General features: G+C 36.9%; 1 protein-coding gene and 2 pseudogenes across 1 annotated transcript; 1 reads left to right on the top strand and 2 right to left on the bottom strand.

The window, feature by feature from the left end:
• Window positions 1-1,446: 1,446 nt before the first annotated feature.
• Window positions 1,447-5,888, bottom strand: LOC107728685 (tubulin beta-4B chain-like; annotated as a pseudogene).
• Window positions 5,889-7,340: 1,452 nt separating this feature from the next.
• On the top strand, window positions 7,341-16,495 carry LOC107728682 (zinc-binding protein A33-like). The gene is made up of 7 exons (XM_016538959.1): window positions 7,341-7,980; window positions 11,598-11,693; window positions 13,802-14,032; window positions 14,109-14,131; window positions 14,695-14,813; window positions 15,157-15,246; window positions 15,860-16,495. The coding sequence occupies exons 1-7, from the start codon at window positions 7,582-7,584 to the stop codon at window positions 16,297-16,299; spliced, it is 1,398 nt and encodes a 465-aa protein (XP_016394445.1). The 5' UTR covers window positions 7,341-7,581; the 3' UTR covers window positions 16,300-16,495.
• Window positions 16,496-18,987: 2,492 nt separating this feature from the next.
• LOC107728684 (G-protein coupled receptor 183-A-like) lies at window positions 18,988-20,419 on the bottom strand (annotated as a pseudogene).
• Window positions 20,420-22,757: the final 2,338 nt, after the last annotated feature.

The following is a 22,757-nucleotide window of genomic DNA, read 5'->3' as shown; positions in this document are numbered from 1 at the left end:
TGGTTTAACAAAATACAATAGCAACAATGACATACTGTGCATTTGAAAGATAATATCAGGAAACTAATAATAAATTAATTTATGATCTCAATATTTTTGACTTCAGGGCCCCAAACATTGACAAAGACAATATTCAAAGGCTTCAGTTGCAATATATTAAATAATTATTTTAAAAATCTAATTAAAATATAACTTTTCAAGTTGTTTGCGATTTCTACCCGACGAAATATTTTAAAGCTTGACATAACTAGAAAAATGTATATTTATTCCCTCATATATCCAAGTTTTCCATGGTTCATAAATAAAAATGAAAGTTGTTGAGGGAACAAATTTAAATAAGAAATATGTCAGCTCACATTTTGGTTTTCAGCTGTTTTAGCTCATTTTAAAGCTTCCTTTGTCTTATTTTAAATAATTAAGCCATTCTGTGTTCACCTGGTTGAGAACCACTAATGTTAATTAAAACATTCATAGCCTAACCAGGCCCGTAACCAGCTATGAGGCCACCGAGGTCCGGACCTCGTACATTTTTCATGTTCAAAAATAAAACGTGTTATTTGAATGACTAATTTGATGTTAAACTCCTCATTTGGATGCCTGCATGACATGTATAATTCAGTTTAGACAGTTTGCAAAAATGTTTAGCGTCCCTGTTATGAAAATGATCGCTGCGAGACGCTGGCGGAGTGAACGAGGTTTGAGAGAGCTGTGAGGGCGCGGGCTCAGTGTTGCCAGATCCAGCTATTATAAGCGTTTTTGGACTTGTCTTTTCCACTTAATTTAACACTTTATAAAGTTAATAAAGTAGGAAGGTGCAGTTTAGAGTAAGCGATATCTTTATCTTATCTTATTTTCAAAAGATTGGAAATAATTTCGGGTTATTTTTATTTATATTTAATTTTTTGTTTGTTTTAGTATCAATATCTGGCAACACTGCATCGCCGGCACTTAAACTGAAAGCAATCAAAAAAGCCCATGGACAGGTTTTTGCTGACATTATACGAAATTCGGTAAGGGAAACGCAAACATTATCATGATATTATCATAAACGTGATCAACGCTGTCGAAAACATTTAACACTAGTACACACAGATCTATAGAACAAGTAGGTTACAGAATGAAATGAAATACGCAAAAACTAGCCATGAAGAGGTCTATGCCATCATTGCCATGTCATTCAGTATAGTTACATTTTCACAAATCATGCTATAAACTCATAAGAGCACTAGACAAAGTTATTGTAGTTGTGTATTGTTGCAATAAACAACTGATACAATTATCCACCCTTAAATATAAGTATTAACAAATTTTGAAGCAATAAATAGGGTATGATTTAAAAATAATCATCCCTCCAAAACATAGAAAAACATCTTTCACAAACATCTACATGTCTGTCTCCTTTAAAGTGTTTATAGTGTATATATAATGAGTGACATTAGAAAAAAACAAAGCAATTCAGATGTAGTAGTAGCCTTCATTCAGAATGACACTGACAACTCCAAAGAGGGGATTTGATGGCGTGCATTCACAACATTCAGAAACACAAAACCAAACCAAAAGTTCACAATTCCTCAAAATGTCACTGGTGGGGGTGATGACTGTCATTGACGGATACTGAATGTAAAAACCCATTCATTGTTCTGGAGAGCACTGGTCTGTGGTGAGAAGGATGAAATGTGGGGGATGGAGTGGAAGGAATACTATTTCGGCAGATGGTTGCGATTTAGGCGACCTCCTCCTCGCCCTCCTCTTCGAACTCGCCCTCTTCGGCGGTGGCGTCCTGGTACTGCTGATACTCAGACACCAGGTCGTTCATGTTGCTTTCGGCCTCTGTGAACTCCATCTCGTCCATGCCCTCGCCGGTGTACCAGTGGAGGAAAGCCTTGCGCCTGAACATAGCGGTGAACTGCTCGGAAATGCGCTTGAAGAGCTCCTGGATGGCCGTGCTGTTGCCGATGAAGGTGGCTGCCATTTTGAGCCCGCGGGGTGGGATGTCGCATACGGCGGTCTTGACGTTGTTGGGGATCCACTCGACGAAGTAGCTGCTGTTCTTGTTCTGGACGTTCAGCATCTGCTCGTCCATCTCCTTCATGGACATGCATCCACGGAAGACGGCGGCCACGGTCAGGTAGCGGCCGTGACGGGGGTCGCAGGCGGCCATCATGTTCTTGGCGTCGAACATCTGCTGCGTGAGCTCGGGCACGGAGAGCGAGCGGTACTGCTGGCTGCCTCGGCTGGTGAGTGGAGCAAAGCCGGGCATGAAGAAGTGGAGACGTGGGAAGGGCACCATGTTGACTGCCAGTTTGCGACGGTCGGCGTTGAGCTGGCTGGGGAAGCGAAGGCAAGTGGTGACACCGCTCATGGTGGCTGAGACGAGATGGTTGAGGTCGCCGTAGGTTGGTGTGGTGAGCTTAAGGGTGCGGAAGCAGATGTCGTAGAGAGCTTCATTGTCAATGCAGTAGGTCTCGTCGGTGTTCTCAACCAGCTGGTGGACGGACAGCGTGGCGTTGTAGGGCTCCACCACGGTGTCGGACACGGTCGGGATATTCTTCACGGATCTTGCTGATGAGGAGGGTGCCCATGCCGGAGCCAGTGACTCCACCGAGAGAGTGGGTGAGCTGGAAGCCTTGCAGACAGTCGCAGCTTTCTGCTTCCTTACGAACAACATCCAGTACTGAGTCCACTAGCTCTGCTCCTTCTGTGTAGTGACCTTTGGCCCAGTTGTTTCCAGCACCACTCTGACCTGCAATCATTAAAATTTAGCGTTGAAAGTCCCTTTCAAGAAAAGGCCATATTTTCAACACCAGCTGTTTCAGGCATCCAAGACCAAGATCTATCTACTCGAATGGGCAGATCCAGAAATCTCAAAAACTGGCCAAACTTACATTTGCATAACATAATTCAAACAAGCAACAACATCTGGCACATACTGTCCAATAAATGGTGTTTCTTGTGCTGAAATAGCATTAAAAAAGGTTTTCAGGTTGGTAAAGCCAACGTGCAACCAGAGCTTCTAACAGCAGCTGGTGATGACTTTAGCAATGAGCGAGTGGCTCTTTTATTTAGAAGGCGGGACTTATTGTGCCATACTGTGTGTTGAACTTTCTCCCATTCATAAGAGTGCACCATCACCATCAGTCTTCTGACAGTGATTTGCAGGCATCCACCATGTCAAATTTGAACTCCTTCTTGCATCCAACAGAAGAGACCATTTAATTGCTGTCAGTGTGGATTCATACCTACTAAGTTTGTAAAATTATACTATAGCAGCATGTGATGGAAATACAAAGGTACTGGAAAAAAACATTTGATGAATGATTAGCTTACCAAACACAAAGTTGTCAGGTCTAAATATCTGTCCAAAGGGTCCAGAACGAACTGAATCCATTGTTCCAGGCTCCAGGTCCACCAATGGCACGGGGAACATACTTCCCACCTAAACAAAGAGACGGATACAGTAGGTCATACTAACCAGACATTTGTTTCAATGTGCATGCAAATTTCTGTGCACATGCAGTGGTTTAAAAAGCCTGAGACCACAATGTTGGCTTATATTTCGCATTACTAAAAACGATACAAATCAGTATTTTATACAAATCAGCATAATTATTGAAAATGAATTTTGGAAATTTGAATGAATGGTCTTTGTGTCCTTCTTTTGCTGTAATGATAGCAGCACTCAAGCTGTATGAAGTGTGTGTAAAACCTAATGATCATGTTATCCATGACTGAGAATGATTCAAAGAGTATCAGCTTGGGTTTTGTCATTTTTAAGTGCAAAGGAGTTAACAATGTGACAGTTTTGCTTACCTTTCATTAGTGACTATAAAATAATAATTATAATAATAATATAATTATAATAATTATAAATTTAATTATAATTACAAATAATTATAAGTATCTGTTGTCATAAAAATTAAATGTGAAAACTTAATTTGCACCTTTACAGTGTTATTTTAGTATTATTTGTATACTATTATATTTTGTATTCATATTTTGAATGAGCTTTTATTTTTATAGATTTGTCCTTTTTTTTAATTTCATTTATGGTAATTTTGTTATGTGCTTTTGTCATTTTAGTTAAACTTATTTCAGTTAGTTGTCAAGGCAGCATTTCTCATTTTTATTTGATTTATTAGCTTTTTTATTTGATTTATTATTATTATGATTTATTTGTTTGTTAGCGATAAAAGCACTGCTTTTACGTCCCAGAATTTCAGTGTCACCTTTGGATCCCACTAAATATTTATGCTGTCATCAAATATGATATTTATTTAAATATTGCATAAAGATGCTGACAATTCTTGCTTCTGCAACCTTTATGATATTTAAAAAAAACTACCTGTGGCCTCATTGTAGTAAACGCTGATCCTGTCTAGCTGCAGGTCGCTGTCTCCATGATATGTTCCGGTTGGATCAATGCCGTGCTCATCGCTGATAACCTCCCAGAAGTGAGAGAGAGAGAGAGAGAGAGAGAGAGGAGGAGGAGAGACAACAGGGTGGAGGCCAGAGAGAGAGAGAGGGGGGAGGGACAGACGGAGACAGAAAAAAACGAAAAAAGAATAATATTTATCTCGTTAGAAAATAAAAAAAAAAGAAATAACGAATGAAATGAGCATAAAATATGTAGAGTTAAAATTTCATTAAGGATAAAAAAATACTAAAGAATAAATGATGCTGAGCAAATAATTAAATGCAACGAAAATAATTCTAGTATATCGATTATTCACAATTAATATTGTCATATACTTGTTTTAAAGAACGTTTCTCTAACTTATATTTGGAATCGTGTGGATTATGTGCATTTTACGGATTCCAATGAATCCGATGAATGTGATGTTATTTTCTTTCAGCGATTAACGAAATATAGTCTAGACTCGGATGCATACATAAATATAGCCTATTATAGGCCTATACATAAGTAGCTAATGCATTTTTATAGGCTATACTTGCTAAACATTAAATACCAAAGTAGAATATTTTATTCCCGTATGCTAATTAAACGTAAAGTAGGTCATTCCGGTAGATAGGAGGAACCAATTCCAACAATTCAATCTCATTACTATCAAAAATTAATGACCCTGAAGGTATACACAAAGTCTAACTGTAATAAATGTGCCAATTGCATGATTATCACAAATAGAAAAGGGGGGAAAAAACAAGGAACTTTTAATTCATTCATTCTCCATCGTACAATGGATGAGACGTTTGCACGCCCAATGAAAGCACATCTCTGCGCACAACGCACCGGCTGTCTTCAGCTCCAAATCAGACAAATGCGCGTTTAAATCGTGCATGCAGTTGACAGAAGCTGCAGAATGAATCGAATCGAACCGAACTGCAGTGCATTTCTAGAAGATTCAACGTTCAAATATGAGCCCTCCGTTCTCAAAAAGCAACATTATTGGTGCATTTTACCTTGGCTCCGATCTGGTTGCCGCACTGGCCAGCTTGCAGGTGCACAATCTCGCGCATGGTGCTGCAGGAAGGACAATTGCGGGGATGCAGGAATCGAGGGCTGTCTTCTGCCGCACACAACGGATTGAGACGCTTTTTCTGCTCGTCTCTGTCGCCCGCCTCTGAACTCCGTTACTGGGCTGAACTTGTGGTGCACGATGACGTCATCGCCATGGTAACCAAGACCGGAGGAGAGAAGGAGGACCTTGAGCTCGTGGAGACACCGGATAGGATGCTGCCTGTGATTTGGACGGAGATGACAGGCGACTCTCCAAGGACCACTGACTATAAAGACATGTCTGAAAAATATTGCAAAGGGAATGGAAAATGGCTTCTCATTACAATAATAAACTATGGTACTACCATGGTATTTTTATGTAGGATGCTACACTGGAGCATGAGATAGATTGGTGCTTGATCAGTGGGATTTTCAATGGCTGATACTAAATTATTGGTAACATTTTGCAATAAGGTTTGTTAGTTAACATTAGTTAACTACTTTATGAATTAAGAATGAACAACACTTTTACAGCATTTATTAATCTTAAATTAATCTTAATTTCAACATTTACTAATGCATTATTAAAATCAAAAGTTGTGCTTGTTAACATTAGTTAATGCACTGTGAATTAACATGAACTAACAATGAACGACTGTATTTTCATTAACTAACATCAACAAAGATGAATAAATACTGCATTGCTCATTGTTTATTCATGTTAGTTAATACATTAACTAACATTAACTAATTGAACCTTATTGTAAGGTGTTACCAAATGATTATATCTGGTCCTGGTCCATCAATCCTATTTTGATTCTTTAATTATTATGTCTTGCATTTCAATTCAAATACAGCCTTGCTTTAGACGGACATTTAAACAGACATATGATCTATGTGCTTAATAATCAATCATAAGAAGTCCGTTTGGAGATATATATGGCAACGCCATGAAACCATTGGAAAAAGCTTGTAGGTTCCATTTGGAATATTTTTGAATATATAATTTCCGTTGGGTTTTATCTATCTGTCTGTCTCTCTGTCTGTCTGTCTGTCTGTCTATCTATCTATCTATCTATCATCTCATTTGTATTGCATTAAGAGCATTTATTATTATTATTATTTTATAATAATGCATCATCATTATTATTATTATTTTATAATAATGTAATGTCACCCAGTTAGGTAAAATATACTATATATACTTTATGTGCTTATTTACTATACAATATTAATAAAATATTAAATAAATAAATAAAAATAAAAATAAATGTTATGCCTATAAAATCAGATCAACATCATATATGCCTATGCACAACATATCACAAACATATAGCTAGAAAAATCTGAAAAATTCGGCTATGCCTATATAATACACTGAACTGGTGTAGGATTTACTTTGAAAATATTTTCACTCAGAAATTGCTAGTAAATTTCACAAATAATTACAAAAAACCCCCATTGAATTAAATATGAAATTTTGAAGTAGAAACAGTATTTTCCTGTAAAACGTACTCCAATAATTTACAATCAATCAATAGGGTGTTAATTTTTTTTGGCACTGTGCCTTTTTCATGACAATTAAGCCCAGACTCAAGGCATTTTATAGCTGTCATTACAATACTTTGTACTGCATTAGATTAATTCCTGTTATAATTTTAATTAGCATAAATTAAACAGCCCAACACCAAAACTACCATGATATGTGAGAATCACACAATTACAATGTAAACAATTAGAATGATTGTTTTGCATTACAGTAATGAGATTTGCATGTGCGTATGTCACAATGCATAAGTACATTTATACACATTATCTATTAATAATGTATTTAATGTGATGTATGGGAAGAAACCACACCTACTATTCAAATCAGACTGCGGGAACATGCTGAAGGATGTGGATCAACTACCATCGGCTCTCGACATCGTTCAAAACACTTGACTTCTAGTTTTACTAGTTCAGTGTGCTTAGACCCCTCCTTCTGTACTGATGCATGTCAAGACAGACTGAGCTCCACGAAACCAGCGGAGTGAGAACACCTCAAACTCAACAACAGCTTCAGCTGCGAAGTCTAACGCAGACTACAATCCCTCCTGTTAAAACCCCAGTACCTGCGAGAGGACATGTCTGCAAACCTTCCCGAAGAGGACCTCTCCTGTCCCGTGTGCTGCGAGATCTTCCAGGATCCAGTGCTTTTGCCGTGCAGCCATAGTTTCTGCAGGAGCTGTCTGAAGCACTTTTGGGAGAGCGCGATCTTTCGTAGCTGCCCCGTCTGCAGAAGAAGAGCCTCCAAGAAGAGCCCCCCTTCAAACCGGGCCCTCAAAAACCTGTGTGAAGCGTTTCAGCTGGGCAGAGGCCAGGGCAGTGCATCTGGATCGAACATCCTGTGCTGGAGACATGGGGAAAAGCTCAAACTCTTCTGTTTGGTGGATCAGGAGCCTATCTGTGTGGTGTGCCAAGCCTCAAAAATGCACAAAGGTCATGACTGCTCTCCCACGGAAGAGGCGGCTCTGGACTGTAAGGTAGAGTTTGACAGTGCCACATTGTTTCGACAAACTGTGTTACATTGTGTCGTGCTCAATGCCGCTGTTACTGATTTACAGCGGCAGAACACAAGAATGCTGTTTATCAAGTTCACTTTGACATTATCTCAGTGTGTTCGGCCAAAAAGACCATGGCAGGCTTTCAAACAACACTTTCTGCATTCCCCTCCTTCAAGCTCCCATTGTGGCATAGGCGTCCTATTGTATTCTGGGAAAATGTGATCAACTCCTTCCAAAATGTGACATAAATCTTTCAGAGTATTCTTGCACAGTTGGATCAGGGTAATGCATGGAGAGAGAAGGTTGTGTTGAAAAAGAAAGGCTTCATTTGTTTTAGTTCGTCTGCAGTGGTCAGCTGGTGGGTTGTAGGTCTGTTCTGAAAAAAACAATGCTCAATGCAAATACAATGCTTATCACACATAGTTTGGATAGCACTATAAAGAAACATATTAGCTTTTAAAAAGGAAGACAAAACACTTCCCAAATCTTTTGATGTTAACATAAAAAGGTGTGCAACCAATCAAATTTAGGTGAAAATTAAAGCATATGACAACATGGACAATTTGTGGTAAATGCCCTCAACCATTAAAAACCATTCTATTAATTATTACGTTTTTAAGTTCAAGTGTTATTTTAGTATCATTGGGATACTATTATAGTTTTTTTTATATTTTGCATAAGTTTTTATTTTTATATTATATTATATTATTTATACTTTTTCATTTTAGCTAAACTTAATTTTTATTCTTATCTTTAGGAACAAAGTTAAACATACATATTTGTTCATACAATCTTTGTGGGTCAACATAGCTCACTAAACATGAAAAATAAACACATTTATTTAACAAACCATATACAAAAGACATCCACATAGGGAAAAAAAGAAAAAAAAACATAAGAATAAAATAAAATAAATATTACTTTATTTTAAATTATTTTTATTTGATTAAAATTTGTATTACTCTTTCTCTCTCTCTATATATATATATATCATGATAACTAAAACAACAAACACACACACACACACACACACACACACAGTGGGTATAGAAAAGAATCACCCCTCTTTAAAATCATATTTTGTTGCTTTGCAGCCTGAAATGAAGACGGACACAGTTTTTGTTTTATCCAGCTGTATTCACTCAGTGCAACTTATAACATCCAAGTGAAAGATATAACATCAACATGTCAGAAAAAAAAAATAAAATAAAATAAAAAAACAGAATCACTGTGTTGGAAAAAGGATCACCCCCTTGTGTCAGTAATTTGTTGAACCACCTTTTGCTTTAATTACAAACTTTAGTCTGTTGGGATTTGTCTCCAGTAGTTCGGCAGAACGGCTCAAGTTCAGTTAAATTTGATGGTGACTGTTTATGGACTGCAGTCTTCAAGTCATTGCACAGATTTTCAGTGGGGTTTAAGTCTGGGCTCTGATTAGGCCATGCAAGGACATTCACCTTTTTCTCCTTCAACCACTGTGTGCTCAGTTTTGCTGTGTGCTTTGGGTCATTGTCATGTTGGAAGGTAAACCTTCTTCCCATTGACAACTTTCTAGCAGAGGGCAGCAGAGTTTCCTCAAGAATTTGATGGTATTTTGCCCCATCCATTTTTCCTTCTCTATCCTGACAAGTGCTCCAGTCCCTGCTGCAGACAAACACCCCATAACAGGATATTACCACCTCCACACTGTATACAGGTATGTCATTTGTGTTGCCCATATGACATGGGATTCTGGAGAAAAAGTAGGCATCCAAGATAAATAACAGTTTATTTTATCATCATAACATGACTCTAGTAGACAGTTTAATGTCTTGATTTGATTTTGAACGTATCATGTCATTTTATTGGTCATGCATTTTATTTGCATTTTATTTTAAATTGCTCTTAGAGTCTTGAGAATTAATACAACCTTCAGAGGATACCTTTTTTTTTGTTTTTTTTTAAGACGGCTAATGTACACACATCTTATACTGTAAATAACAAGGACAAGCTCAAACGTTTACTAACCATCTCCATGAGTAAGAAGACGAGACAATCTACTGTGTAAGAAAGTGACAGAGAGAATTCATAGAAGAGGATTAGGCTTGACTGTGCTGTTTCTTAGACATTGGAACTTGTCATTTTATTCTCACTCTTTATAAAAAGTGTGGGTTTCTTTGTGTGTATATGTGAAAGAGAGAATTAAATTGCTTTGCTCTACCATTTCATTGAGTAGTGGAACATAGAATGGGATCTCGCCTCGTCTAATCTTGTCTCCTTTCTTCTCCTTCGAGTGTCAGAGCTTGTTCCTTGGTTTTTTGCATAATGCTTCAACAATTGTGCTCTGCTGCCACTAACCTATGGGTGGTTGTTATGGTTACGATTGCTCAATCGATACATTTGAAAGAACCTCCACCTGATATCAGAGAAAGAGATATCACATTCACAATCAACTACAGCACTAAAACATTCATAGAAAGTAGATGTTTTTTTTCTCCATTACATATTTTTCATTAAAAATGTACACTAGCTGCTTATAAAAAATGTAAAATGGCTAAAACAGTGTAGAAACATATACACAGTTTTTGTTTTATCCAGCTGTATTCACTCAGTGCAACTTATAACATCCAAGTGAAAGATATAACATCAACATGTCAGAAAAAAAAAATAAAATAAAATAAAAAAACAGAATCACTGTGTTGGAAAAAGGATCACCCCCTTGTGTCAGTAATTTGTTGAACCACCTTTTGCTTTAATTACAAACTTTAGTCTGTTGGGATTTGTCTCCAGTAGTTCGGCAGAACGGCTCAAGTTCAGTTAAATTTGATGGTGACTGTTTATCTTGCCCTCAGTGTGAATATTCACTTGTAACATTTCAGATTTGGAGAAATGTAGCATTGCATCACTTGCTCACCTGTTGATCCTCTGCAGTGAATTGATAAAGCCTTTGAAATTTTTTTGTATCAATCTCCTGACTTGTGCCTGTCCACAACTTTCTCCCGGAGATCTTTTTCAACAGTGCCTTGCCACCCATAGTTGATCGTTTGCTTCAGTTGCACTACCAATGACTGAAATGCTTCAGGAAAGCTCTTTTCATGCTGAGCTGATCAAAACGACCACAGCTGATCACAGTTGAAAGTCAAATGGCTTCGTGTGCCTTTGAGAAGGTGATTAGCTACACCTGATTGAGTTTACAAGTCTTTTTTAGTAGGGGGGTGATCCTTTATCCAACTCAGTGATTCTGTTTTTTTAATAAAAAAAAAAAAATAAAAAAAATTCTGACATGTTAGTGTTATATCTTTCACTTGGAGTAAATACAGCTGGATAAAACAAAAACAAAAACTGTGTCCGTCTTCATTTCAGGCTGCCTTTTCATTTTATTTTATTTCAAGTAACGCAAGTTTTTTAAAATGTTTTTAGTTTTAGTATTAGTTAACTATAATAACCCTGGTTTCTCTTTTATTATTAATTTAATTTAATATTAAATGTGTGATAGACATTTCTGATGCTAATGCCAATTGATACCCAAAGCAAAATCTCCTTCCTGAAGTACTGTTTTACACACATTAAGGAATATATCCTTGGTTTTACTTTTAAAAACAATATTTCATTTGCAGGATAAAATGTATGCTGCCATGAAGGTACTGCAATGCAAGCTGGAGGTATTCAATAAAGCAAGACAATCTTCAGCTATTACTTTGGAGCACATTAAGGTTAATATTATATTTAATCAGATATGTTGCTTTTGTCAAAAGGTCAGCGAGTAGATTTCATCAATGTCAATTTTTTATCTTAGAATCAGGCCAATCGGGTTGAGAGGCAAATGAAGGATGAGTTTCTCAAGCTCCATCAGTTTCTTTATGAGGAGGAAGAGCACAGGTTATCAGCACTGAAGGAGGAGGAAGAGCACAGGGTCGCTGCTGTGAAAAACAGAGATGATGACGATGCACTGAGGATTTCGTCTCTTACAGACATGATCAGGACAATGGAGCAAACCATAAACGCTGAAGATTTAACATTGCTGCAGGTGAGAACATTGACATCTGTTGGAATAAAGTTCTCATTCATTCATCGAGTCATTCATTCATGTTAATCTTTTACAGAACTTCAAATCTATCATAGACAGGTAAGTATATCTATGACTTTTTTTCATTACTTTTTGTTTTTCTTTGCTGTTGCTTCTAATCTATGGTTCTTAACTGGTGGGTCGCAACCTAAAAATGTTTCGCAGTGTCACACATTAAATCCATTTGGGATGATATTTGCCCCACGTTGAGTTTTTATTATTTTTTTGTCCTATATACAATACAAAAATATATTCTCTGTGTCATTTTTATGTCAGCTACTAGTATAATCAGTGTATTAAAATTAATTCCTGAACTAAAAAATTAACTTCACAATGTATTACCTATAAGACTGAATCAACATCAGCTCACATTGTACGGGATAATACATTCAATTAAGCCTATATAGAATTGAATATTAATAAATACATCAAATGTTACAAAAACACAGGAAGATAAGTATGGCTTGTCATGAATAAAACCTGAGATTCTTTAATGATTATATTATATTTTTAAGTATTTTTTTTTAAACTTTTATATGATAAAGAATTTTCGTTTATGTTGACATGGCAAAATGGTCAAATCAAATAATAAAATAAAATAAAATAAAATAAAATGTTTGCAGAACGTGCAGTACATTGCAGGATCCAGAAGGCATGTCTGGATCTTTGTTGGATGAATCTAAGCATCTTGGGAATCTAAAGTACAAGGTCTGGGAGAAGATGAAGGCAGTTGCACCTTACAGTAAGTATCTCTAAATTTTAACCTTAATATCTCAGAGGGTTAATGTAGGATTAATTTATTTTGCTGCATAGTTATACGTATTTAATGCTGATAGTACTGCTTACTGTAAACTGTGATTTTGTCATAATAACAGCTATAATTAAATAAAACTGCAAGAAAATGTATCAAAAAAAAAAAAAAAAAAGAGAGGGAGATACACGTTTTCTTTCACAGCTGTTTGCTTTCGCTTAAGACCTAAATTACTGTGTTTATGGGGATACTTGCAAAGATTGCATTTTGACCCATACAAGTGTGTATTTAACCATTCAAGGCCTATAAAGTGGCAAAAATTACTTGGTTCAACACTCCCACGCTCTATGAGCACCATCTTCATGTGTGCGCACTTTTCTGACAGCGCTCAGATATTGTCTTATTTAGAATAAGGTAAATAATTAGATTACTGATGTCCATGTAAACGTAGTCATTGTCTCATAGTGCACGCATATAGCGGAATTAATTCTCTTTCGCAGCCTATTGCATTTTAGCAGCTTAAAATCACTTGTTTTTCAACCGCAATGCTTAAAAATGCATGCAAAATTATAATAATAATTCATTTCAGTCAGTTTATTTTATTTCAAGTAACATTTTTTTTTTAGCTTTAGTATTAGTTAACTATGATAACCCTGGTTTCTCTTTGATTATTAATTTAATTCATTATTAATTTAATTAAATATTAATTGTGTGATAGACACTTCTGATGCTGATGCCCAAAGCAAAATCTCTTTCCTGAAGCACTGTTTTACACACATTAAGGAAAGTATCCGTGGTTTTACTTTAACAATATTTTATTTGCAGGATAAAATGACTGCTGCCATGAAGGTTCTGCAATTTAAGCAGGAGATATTCAATAAAGCAAGACAATCTTCAGCTATTACTTTGGAGCACATTAAGGTTAATATTATATTTAATCAGATATGTTGCTTTTGTCAAAAGGTCAGCGAGTAGATTTCATCAATGTCAATTTTTTATCTTAGAATCAGGCCAATCGGGTTGAGAGGCAAATGAAGGATGAGTTTCTCAAGCTCCATCAGTTTCTTTATGAGGAGGAAGAGCGCAGGTTATCAGCACTGAAGGAGGAGGAAGAGCGCAGGGTTGCGGCTGTGAAGAATAGAGATGATGATAACGCTCGGAAGATATTGTCTCTTACAGACATGATCAGGACGATGGAGCAAACCATAAACGCTGAAGATTTAACATTGCTGCAGGTGAGAACATTGACATCTGTTGGAATAAAGTTCTCATTCATTCTTCATTCATGTCATTCATGTTAATCTTTTACAGAACTTCAAATCTATCATAGACAGGTAAGTATATCTATTCATTACTTTCATTACTTTTTGTTTTTCTTTGCTGTTGCTTCTAATCTATGGTTCTTAACTGGTGGGTCGCAACCTAAAAATGTTTCGCAGTGTCACACATTAAATCCATTTGGGATGATATTTGCCCCACGTTGAGTTTTTATTATTTTTTTGTCCTATATACAATACAAAAATATATTCTCTGTGTCATTTTTATGTCAGCTACTAGTATAATCAGTGTATTAAAATTAATTCCTGAACTAAAAAATTAACTTCACAATGTATTACCTATAAGACTGAATCAACATCAGCTCACATTGTACGGGATAATACATTCAATTAAGCCTATATAGAATTGAATATTAATAAATACATCAAATGTTACAAAAACACAGGAAGATAAGTATGGCTTGTCATGAATAAAACCTGAGATTCTTTAATGATTATATTATATTTTTAAGTATTTTTTTTTAAACTTTTATATGATAAAGAATTTTCGTTTATGTTGACATGGCAAAATGGTCAAATCAAATAATAAAATAAAATAAAATAAAATAAAATGTTTGCAGAACGTGCAGTACATTGCAGGATCCAGAAGGCATGTCTGGATCTTTGTTGGATGAATCTAAGCATCTTGGGAATCTAAAGTACAAGGTCTGGGAGAAGATGAAGGCAGTTGCACCTTACAGTAAGTATCTCTAAATTTTAACCTTAATATCTCAGAGGGTTAATGTAGGATTAATTTATTTTGCTGCATAGTTATACGTATTTAATGCTGATAGTACTGCTTACTGTAAACTGTGATTTTGTCATAATAACAGCTATAAAGAGAAAGGAAAAATTGAAATGGCATCATATGACCCCTTTAATATGTACACTTTAGGTACTGATATGCACCTTTAGGAGTAAATAAGGTACAAAGGTGTACCTTTTAAAAGGATACCACCACAGTGACAGCTTTTGTAGCTGTTTTTGTAGCTTTTTGACAGCTATTTTAGAGTATGTTTTCAATGTCTGTCTTCATTTGTCAGGTCCAGTAATTCTGGACCCAAACACAGCCCATCCTTGCTTGACGCTGTCAGATAACCTGACCAGTCTCCGGTATAGCACCCCAAACCAAGGTCTCCCCAGTAACCCTGAGCGTTTCCACATCAGTGCAGAGGTGCTGGGCTGCACTGCCTTTAGCTCCGCAAGCCACAGCTGGGAGATCAAGGTTGGTGACAATGAGGACTGGATCCTGGGCTTGGCCAGTGACAGTGTGAACAGCACTTCCTCTCAATATCAGACGGCATCTCCCTGCATCTCTGGCAGACACACCAGGTTGGCTGACCTAGGATAGGGTGGGGTGTGGCTGCAGGGTTTTCGGCCGATGACCACAGAATGTCAAAAATCATGCTTGGGTCTCTTGTCAGACAACGCTGCAGCAGCTGGTGACATTGTTCAAGATCCAAGCCCTGAATTTTTTCCTGATATTACAAAAAGCAAAAAAAATATAAAAAAAAAAAAAAAAAAAAAAGAGAGCGAGAGAAAAAAAGAATGGTTTGAATCATGATCAAACGATATTGAAATAACAAACTTAGAAATTTTATTTAATTCCAAACTAGTTACTTGTAAATGACAAATGAAAAAACAATTAAAGTATAGAGCATTTCATTACTCAAGTATTAGTAAATGAATCTGTACCCTTCTAAAAGGTTAACCTGACCAGTCTCCGGTATAGCACCCCAAACCAAGGTCTCCCCAGTAACCCTGAGCGTTTCCACATCAGTGCAGAGGTGCTGGGCTGCACTGCCTTTAGCTCCGCAAGCCACAGCTGGGAGATCAAGGTTGGTGACAATGAGGACTGGATCCTGGGCTTGGCCAGTGACAGTGTGAAGCGAGGTCAGGAAGTTCCTGCCAGACCAGAGAATGGCTTCTGGACCATCTGCCTACGGGATGGGCAATACAGGGCTATGTCATCACCCCCAACTGCTCTAAAAGTGGAGGAGAAACTGCAAAGGGTCTCGGTTCAGCTGAACTGGGACAGAGGGGAGGTGATTTTTTCAAACCCATTGCATCAAGAAATGATATACACTTTTAAACATGTCTTTACAGAAAAGCTGTTGCCGTATTTTTACACACAAAGTAAGCATCCTTTGCAGATCCTCTCCAAGCCTGTGTTGGTGTCTACGTGAAAGTATCATCTAATATCTAATACAGAGAACCTCTTAATAGTACACAACACATGTATTAAATAAATTCACACCTATCAAAAGATTTAAACAGGTTCAACTAAATCAGTATTGTGTAAAGTAGCCCGAGGCAGTTCTCTTAATGTGCCTGTGCAAGCTTATCCTCACGGCTAATAAAAATATTCAAACAACTGCATTTTCTAAATCTGTTTCAGTGGTGTTTGTCATTACAATACATGCATGCAGCATGAAACGCCACAACAACTTAGAAATTTTACGTTCCCAGAATGTTCTCAGAACATCCCCGCTGGTGTCAAGGACTTCGCCTAGTAACGTTCCGAGACAGTCATGATGTGGAGTTCTTTTAAGGGTTGGGGGACGTTATTTGGTGGACCTTCACGGAACATTCAGGATGTTCTCAAAACGTTTAGGGTACCATATTTTATTTTGAAATTTGATGTTCCTACAACATTCTCAGAACGTCCCCGCTGGTTTCAAGGACATCGCCTGGTAATGTTCCCTGAACTTTCTGAGATGGTCACAATGTGTTCTTCACACCTTTAGAAGGTGTGTACACATATTTTACAAAGACAGAACAGGAGAGTCCAGTTTGCAACAGAGAGTTTTGTTAAGACACTACATGTTCTCTTTTTACGTTTACATTTTTGAGCCTGAGGTTTTTTAAACCTGTGAAGACTAATCATTTTCTCCAGCATGTGCTCCTAAGAGTATACAATCAAGAACACTTTCAGATTTTTTCAGATTCAGTTTGTATTTTTAGTTGCTACTCTAATAATGTCCAATTAATGCCTCTTAGATTTTTGCAATAGCTAAAAAAAAAAAATAATAAAAAAAATCTGGTATTCGGATTTGAAACTTCTGTCCTTTTCACCAAAAAGACTTGTTCATTGATCGGATTAGTGACCCTTTTTCTTAGTTACACCATTACATCAATAGGTTGTGGCCAGAAAGTGTCCATTGGAGTATTATTCAAAGAGTTATTAAATACCAATGGGAGCTATTTGTTAACACAGAGATCTTCAATCTGCTCTAGGAGAACCACACTGCGTCCAAATATGCCTATATCCCTTTATAGTTCATGAAAAACAGCATGTTAAAAGAGTAGTGTCTAAATTCATAAAATAGTAGACGAAAAGTAACAAGATGACCTACTACTTCTACTGAGATTCTAAAGTGTGCACTTTACTATCCCACGAGACAAGTGTTGTTAAATGTAGTGAGGTGACACAGTAGATCACATGACAATGACAACATGGTGGATGTAGTACATACTTTATAGAACATAATGTTTCAATGGTTGTGAAAGTTCTTCATCAAATGTACTACCTGCTCAAATAACAACTCCTATCATAGACAGGTAGACATAAACTCTATCATAACAGAGTTTAACGCCAACCCTAATCAAACACACCTGAACCAAAATTTGACAAAATATTAATGTCAACACAACACAACCAAATAGTTTTAGCATTAATGCGATATGTACAATATATCCATTTAAATGTCAGCCTTTTGTGAAAATGATATGCGCTAAGGAATCTGTGTTGAGGACTGCAAAGAACAGCCTCTAATTCACAAAATGTTCTTCCAAACGCAGAGCGAAGGTGCAATTTGGCCTTGTGGTGTCTATTGCTGATGGTTTAACTTGTTTTTGTATGTTATATGGAAGACTGAAACAATGCAGGGCTTATACAATAATAATATTATACAATATTCATAATATTCAAAAAAAAAAAAAATGTTTTCACTTAGGTTCATAATTCAGGAATATACATTTGGATCTATAATTTGCTTGGATCATTACAAAATTGTAGACTTGAAAACTCTGCCCCATGCATATACTATAAAATTACACCACTACACTATACGATCCTATCACCCTGACTTGGTGATGTTGCAGTGATTCATGTTATCCATATCTTAACTCACCTGTAACCTGGTAAAGGACTGGGGCCAACTGTAAGCTTTGCTTGACCCTATTGATAACTCTTGAACCAACACAAACCTGAGACGCAGAAAAGATGCAGCCACTGGATGCACTCGTGGTAAGTCAGAGCCAACATTGCCTTATGGGATCACATTTTAACTTTAACCAATGTAATGATAATTATGGTTGAAAATGACAAATAACAAACGTTTGACCATAGATTAAATAGAGAGATTTATTTCGGAGTTCCATTATAAATAGCTCAAAGAAACAACTTTCCATAAAAGAACTTTCCTCATTTTTGCTCTGTTAACACATGGTGGCGCCACAAGTCTTTAAATAAATCTTTGAATGTCTATTCGGTTTTATTCAGTCACCTTTATTTATATAGTACTTTATACAGTACAGATTGTTTCAAAGCAGCTTTACAGTTATAGACAAGAATATAGTGATTCAATGATGCAAACAAAATTCAATTCTGCTGTAATATATATATGGTTATGTACTAATGCTTAGAAAGTTATAAACTATGTATAATTGAATATAGAATGGTTTGAGAAAATGAATTCAGTGTTACAGTTCATCAGACATAACTGAGAGTCTAAAACCTCCAGTACAATATATATATATGATTATCCATGAATATATGTAGCAAACTGATGAACTATGCTAATTCAGTTACTACTAGAGTAGTATGTTAAATAATTTTAATAGCATATTTCAGACGCTGTTTCAGGGAGATGTCATTCCTTTGAGGGCTTGTCTTTTTCCTTGCAGCTTAACTTCTCCACACAAGATTCTGGCAAGAATGGTACTTTCTCTAAGCGGGATAAGTAAGTTAAAGGCTGGATAGCGCTGCTGATGTTTACAAAGGCAAAACATACTGGCTGCACATAGCAAGTGAAGACCTTACGTGGATAATGGTCTTCAAAGGGGAACAGAGCCACTGGAGGGAGATAGTTGCTTATGATTATGATCAAGATAGACAGCACCATCTTAAAGGCCTTTCTTTTCATAGGATTCATCTCATCTTTACCGGAGCCTCGTGAGCGTTTCAGGGCCCAGAGGATGGCCACGTTACACACCTCCATCCAGGGGAAAGCAAACAAGACCTCACCAGTGAAAACCTTCTCAAAGTTTGGTAGGCCACTAACGGTTTTGGCCGAAGAATAAGCAAAAGTGAGCAGAAGAACCACGATGGTTAGGCCCATCCTGTATTTGATGTCCTTCAACTGTCCGAATGCGATGGGAAAGAGAACGGCTATAAAGTGATCCAGACAGACACAGGAGAGGAAGAGCGGCCCACTGGTGTCCTTCACACCATATGAGAACTTCAAAACCATCCAACCCATAGCGCTCCTCCAGTGGAAGAGATTGAGGGATGATATGATTGCCATGAATCCAAAGTAGGCGTCCATGAAAGCCAGGCAGCCCAGGAAGATATCAGAAGTTAAAGGGATAGTTCACCCAAAAATGAAAATTCTGTCATTAATTACTCACCCTCATGTCATTCTAAACCTGTAAGACCTCCGTTCATCTTCGGAACACAAATTAAGATATTTTTGATGAATTCTGAGAGCTCTCTGACTCTCCCATAGACAGCAAGGGTCCTTACATGATCAAGGTCCAGAAACGTAGCAAGGAGATCGTTAAAATAATCCATGTGACGTCAGTGGTTCAACCGTAAAATTACGGTTGAACCCCTGATGTCACATGGATTATTTTACCGATCTCCTTGCTACGTTTCTGGACCTTGATCGTGGTAATTACATTGCTGTCTATGGGAGAGTCAGAGAGCTCTCAGAATTCATCAAAATATCTTAATTTGTGTTCCGATGATGAACTTGAAAAGTTGAGGTCTTACGGGTTTAGAACGATATGAGGGTGAGTAATTAATGACAGAATGTTCATTTTTGGGTGAACTAACCCTTTAATGGTCCATTTCAGGTCTTTATTAGGTTTGCGAGGACCAGGATGTTGGCAGGTATTCCTATGATCACGTTGAAGCATTGTATTGCTGGGTCAAAAACAATACCGGCCACCCATTTCTTCATACCCATCGAACACACTGAAGACATGTGTGCAATTGACTGAATTGGTCGTCAGGTTAGAGGAGGGCAGGCTGCTTCTGAGGATGTAGCTGAATCTTGTGTCGTGGCGCAGTCGACCCTCCATGATGTCCGAAGAGCTGAAATGAGATTCTAGAAGGAACGGTGAAAATTATGTTAATTGAACTTACTAATATGCCAAGCTCACAAATTCATTTTTTAAAATATAATATCAGACTGACTGAAATCAGGAGACTGAAATCAGAAGACTGGTGCACAGTGTTTTTCTGTCTGTTTCTTGTATCATTTTGTGCTGATAGTGCATACAGTATACTTCACAGACCTAAACAATTCATGCTTTAATATTTTGCAAAAGAATTGAAAAAATGTTCTGAAAAAGAATTTCATTAGAGGAGAAGTTTATTTGCAACAGCAAAGGAAAATAATCAACCTTTAGTGAGCATGTCACACTACACAAGACTGCTGACTTTGCTGGACGGCAAAAGAAAAATATTTTACAATTTCCCAATTTAGTTTGAAAACGTTGGCCAAAATTTTTTGTTTGTGACATATTTGTTTATTTAGAGTTTTTTGTTTGTTTGTTTTAAACCTCGACACTGAATAATATAAATATTTCAGTCATGAGTCACGACAACTTTCTAAATAGTTTTTGCATATTAATGGTTATGACAATGTTAATGTACTTGGTTTTGGCAAACTAAATCTGTCAGCAAACTAATCAAAGCAAGTACAGAGACTTGCTACTGCCAATAGATATACAGACACACTGCTGTAAGCATATGAGATATGCTGCTGCATGGATAGGCATACATAACTCGTATAGCAGATCTAGAAGTGGAGCTGGGGAGGTAGATGGTTTCAGAGTAGTGTTAATTTTATCAGCTGTTTTTTAATTTAGTCCTGTGTCAAATGTCCTTTTAAGTTTTTTATAATATTTACTGTTTTTATGTTTAGTCTAGTCAAGTGTTAGACGACTAAAAGTCTGGGAATTATAGTCTAGTTTCAGTCAATTAAAACTTTGTCACATTTTAGTCATGCTGCATGATATTTAAACTGATAATCACAATTATTTTGCTAATAGTTTTCTTATTGTGTCCATGAGACAAACCAGAGCAACGATTGTGGATCATGTCACATTTTGTGATCTAACAATACTCAGCTACCACAAACAGACACGAGGATCTCCCCTGAGGATGTTTTTCCTGCATATCCCCAAAGGAGTGCAGTCACTGCACAAACACAAGCACACAGGACAGACACAGGATAGACAGACTTCACTATGATGCAGTTGCATTTGTAGCAACACTACTCACAATGTCCAACATTTAAAAAAAAAATTTGTTTGCTAGCTGCTGTAGCATGAATTACATTAACATACTGTGCACAACAAATCACATTAAACTGCAAAGAAACTTATATGATTGACAACATAGAAGTTTGGTGCATTAATAGGCGAGACCATAAGTACGGTAACGTGATCATCAGTTTTACCAACTAGAAAGAGTTGCAGGAGTGAAACCACCATCATAAATGACTACCACCCTGCAGAAAAAAATAACTTTGTCACTTCAGATTAAGACGTTTGAGTTTAGTTGCATTTTTGTAATGCAACTAAACTCTAAACTTTAGTTGCATTTTGTAGTTTTTTATCACTGGTTTTCTATTAGTGTTACACTCATGTGGGAAGGTTGTGGCAACAGCGCTGTTTGTAACATTAATTTACAAATAGCACAAAAAAAAAATGTGTTACAATATCTCCCTATAGAATATGTGCTCACAGGTGTGTGCCATTTAATCAGCATTTCACATCTTAAATCTTGTTTAATCAGAATTAGGGTCAGAACTATCCATCTTTAAAAACATTTTTTTACAGTTACTTGTTGAATGAAATACAGCAACTACTGGATAATTGTTGCCAGTAAGTTACTGTTAATTTGACAATAAATTTTTTACAGTGTAGCTACTACAAGGCGTGCCTAACATAACATGTGATCCTCTGTGGTTCATCTGTCTCCTTTATAGCAGAGCTAATGGGAAGCACCACCCAGTTAAATCTGAAGGGACAGTAAGCTTCATGTGTTCTTGTCATGTTTTGTCTGTACCACTGGTCCACTGGGGCCTCATAAGGGCTTCTGTGACCCAGAGCATGTCCCTGACCTACTCTGTCTCTCTGCCTTTAGGCTAAACTTTCTCCAGTGGGAGCACATGTGCTGAGGAAGATTAGGAGGCTTCCTAGAATTGACAGTATTAATCAATTTCTCCTTCAGATTTGTATAATAATGGCCACTTGGTTTGATAAAGTGTGCAGGTAGTTAGGTCTGTTTTTGCACCAAAGAATTGGTGCCAATTTATTTTTGCCAAAATAGCAAAATAGGTTTTAGTTTTTTACTGTCCACAATTTTCTTACTTTTACATTGAAGTTGTGAAATCTTTTTTTTTTTTTT

Source organism: Sinocyclocheilus rhinocerous, unplaced genomic scaffold (assembly GCF_001515625.1).
Source record: "Sinocyclocheilus rhinocerous isolate Xijiao unplaced genomic scaffold, SAMN03320098_v1.1 scaffold1961, whole genome shotgun sequence".
In the NCBI taxonomy this organism is placed as follows: domain Eukaryota; kingdom Metazoa; phylum Chordata; class Actinopteri; order Cypriniformes; family Cyprinidae; genus Sinocyclocheilus; species Sinocyclocheilus rhinocerous.
Note: the sequence above shows the minus strand (reverse complement) of the source record. Positions and strands in the feature narration are given on the sequence as shown.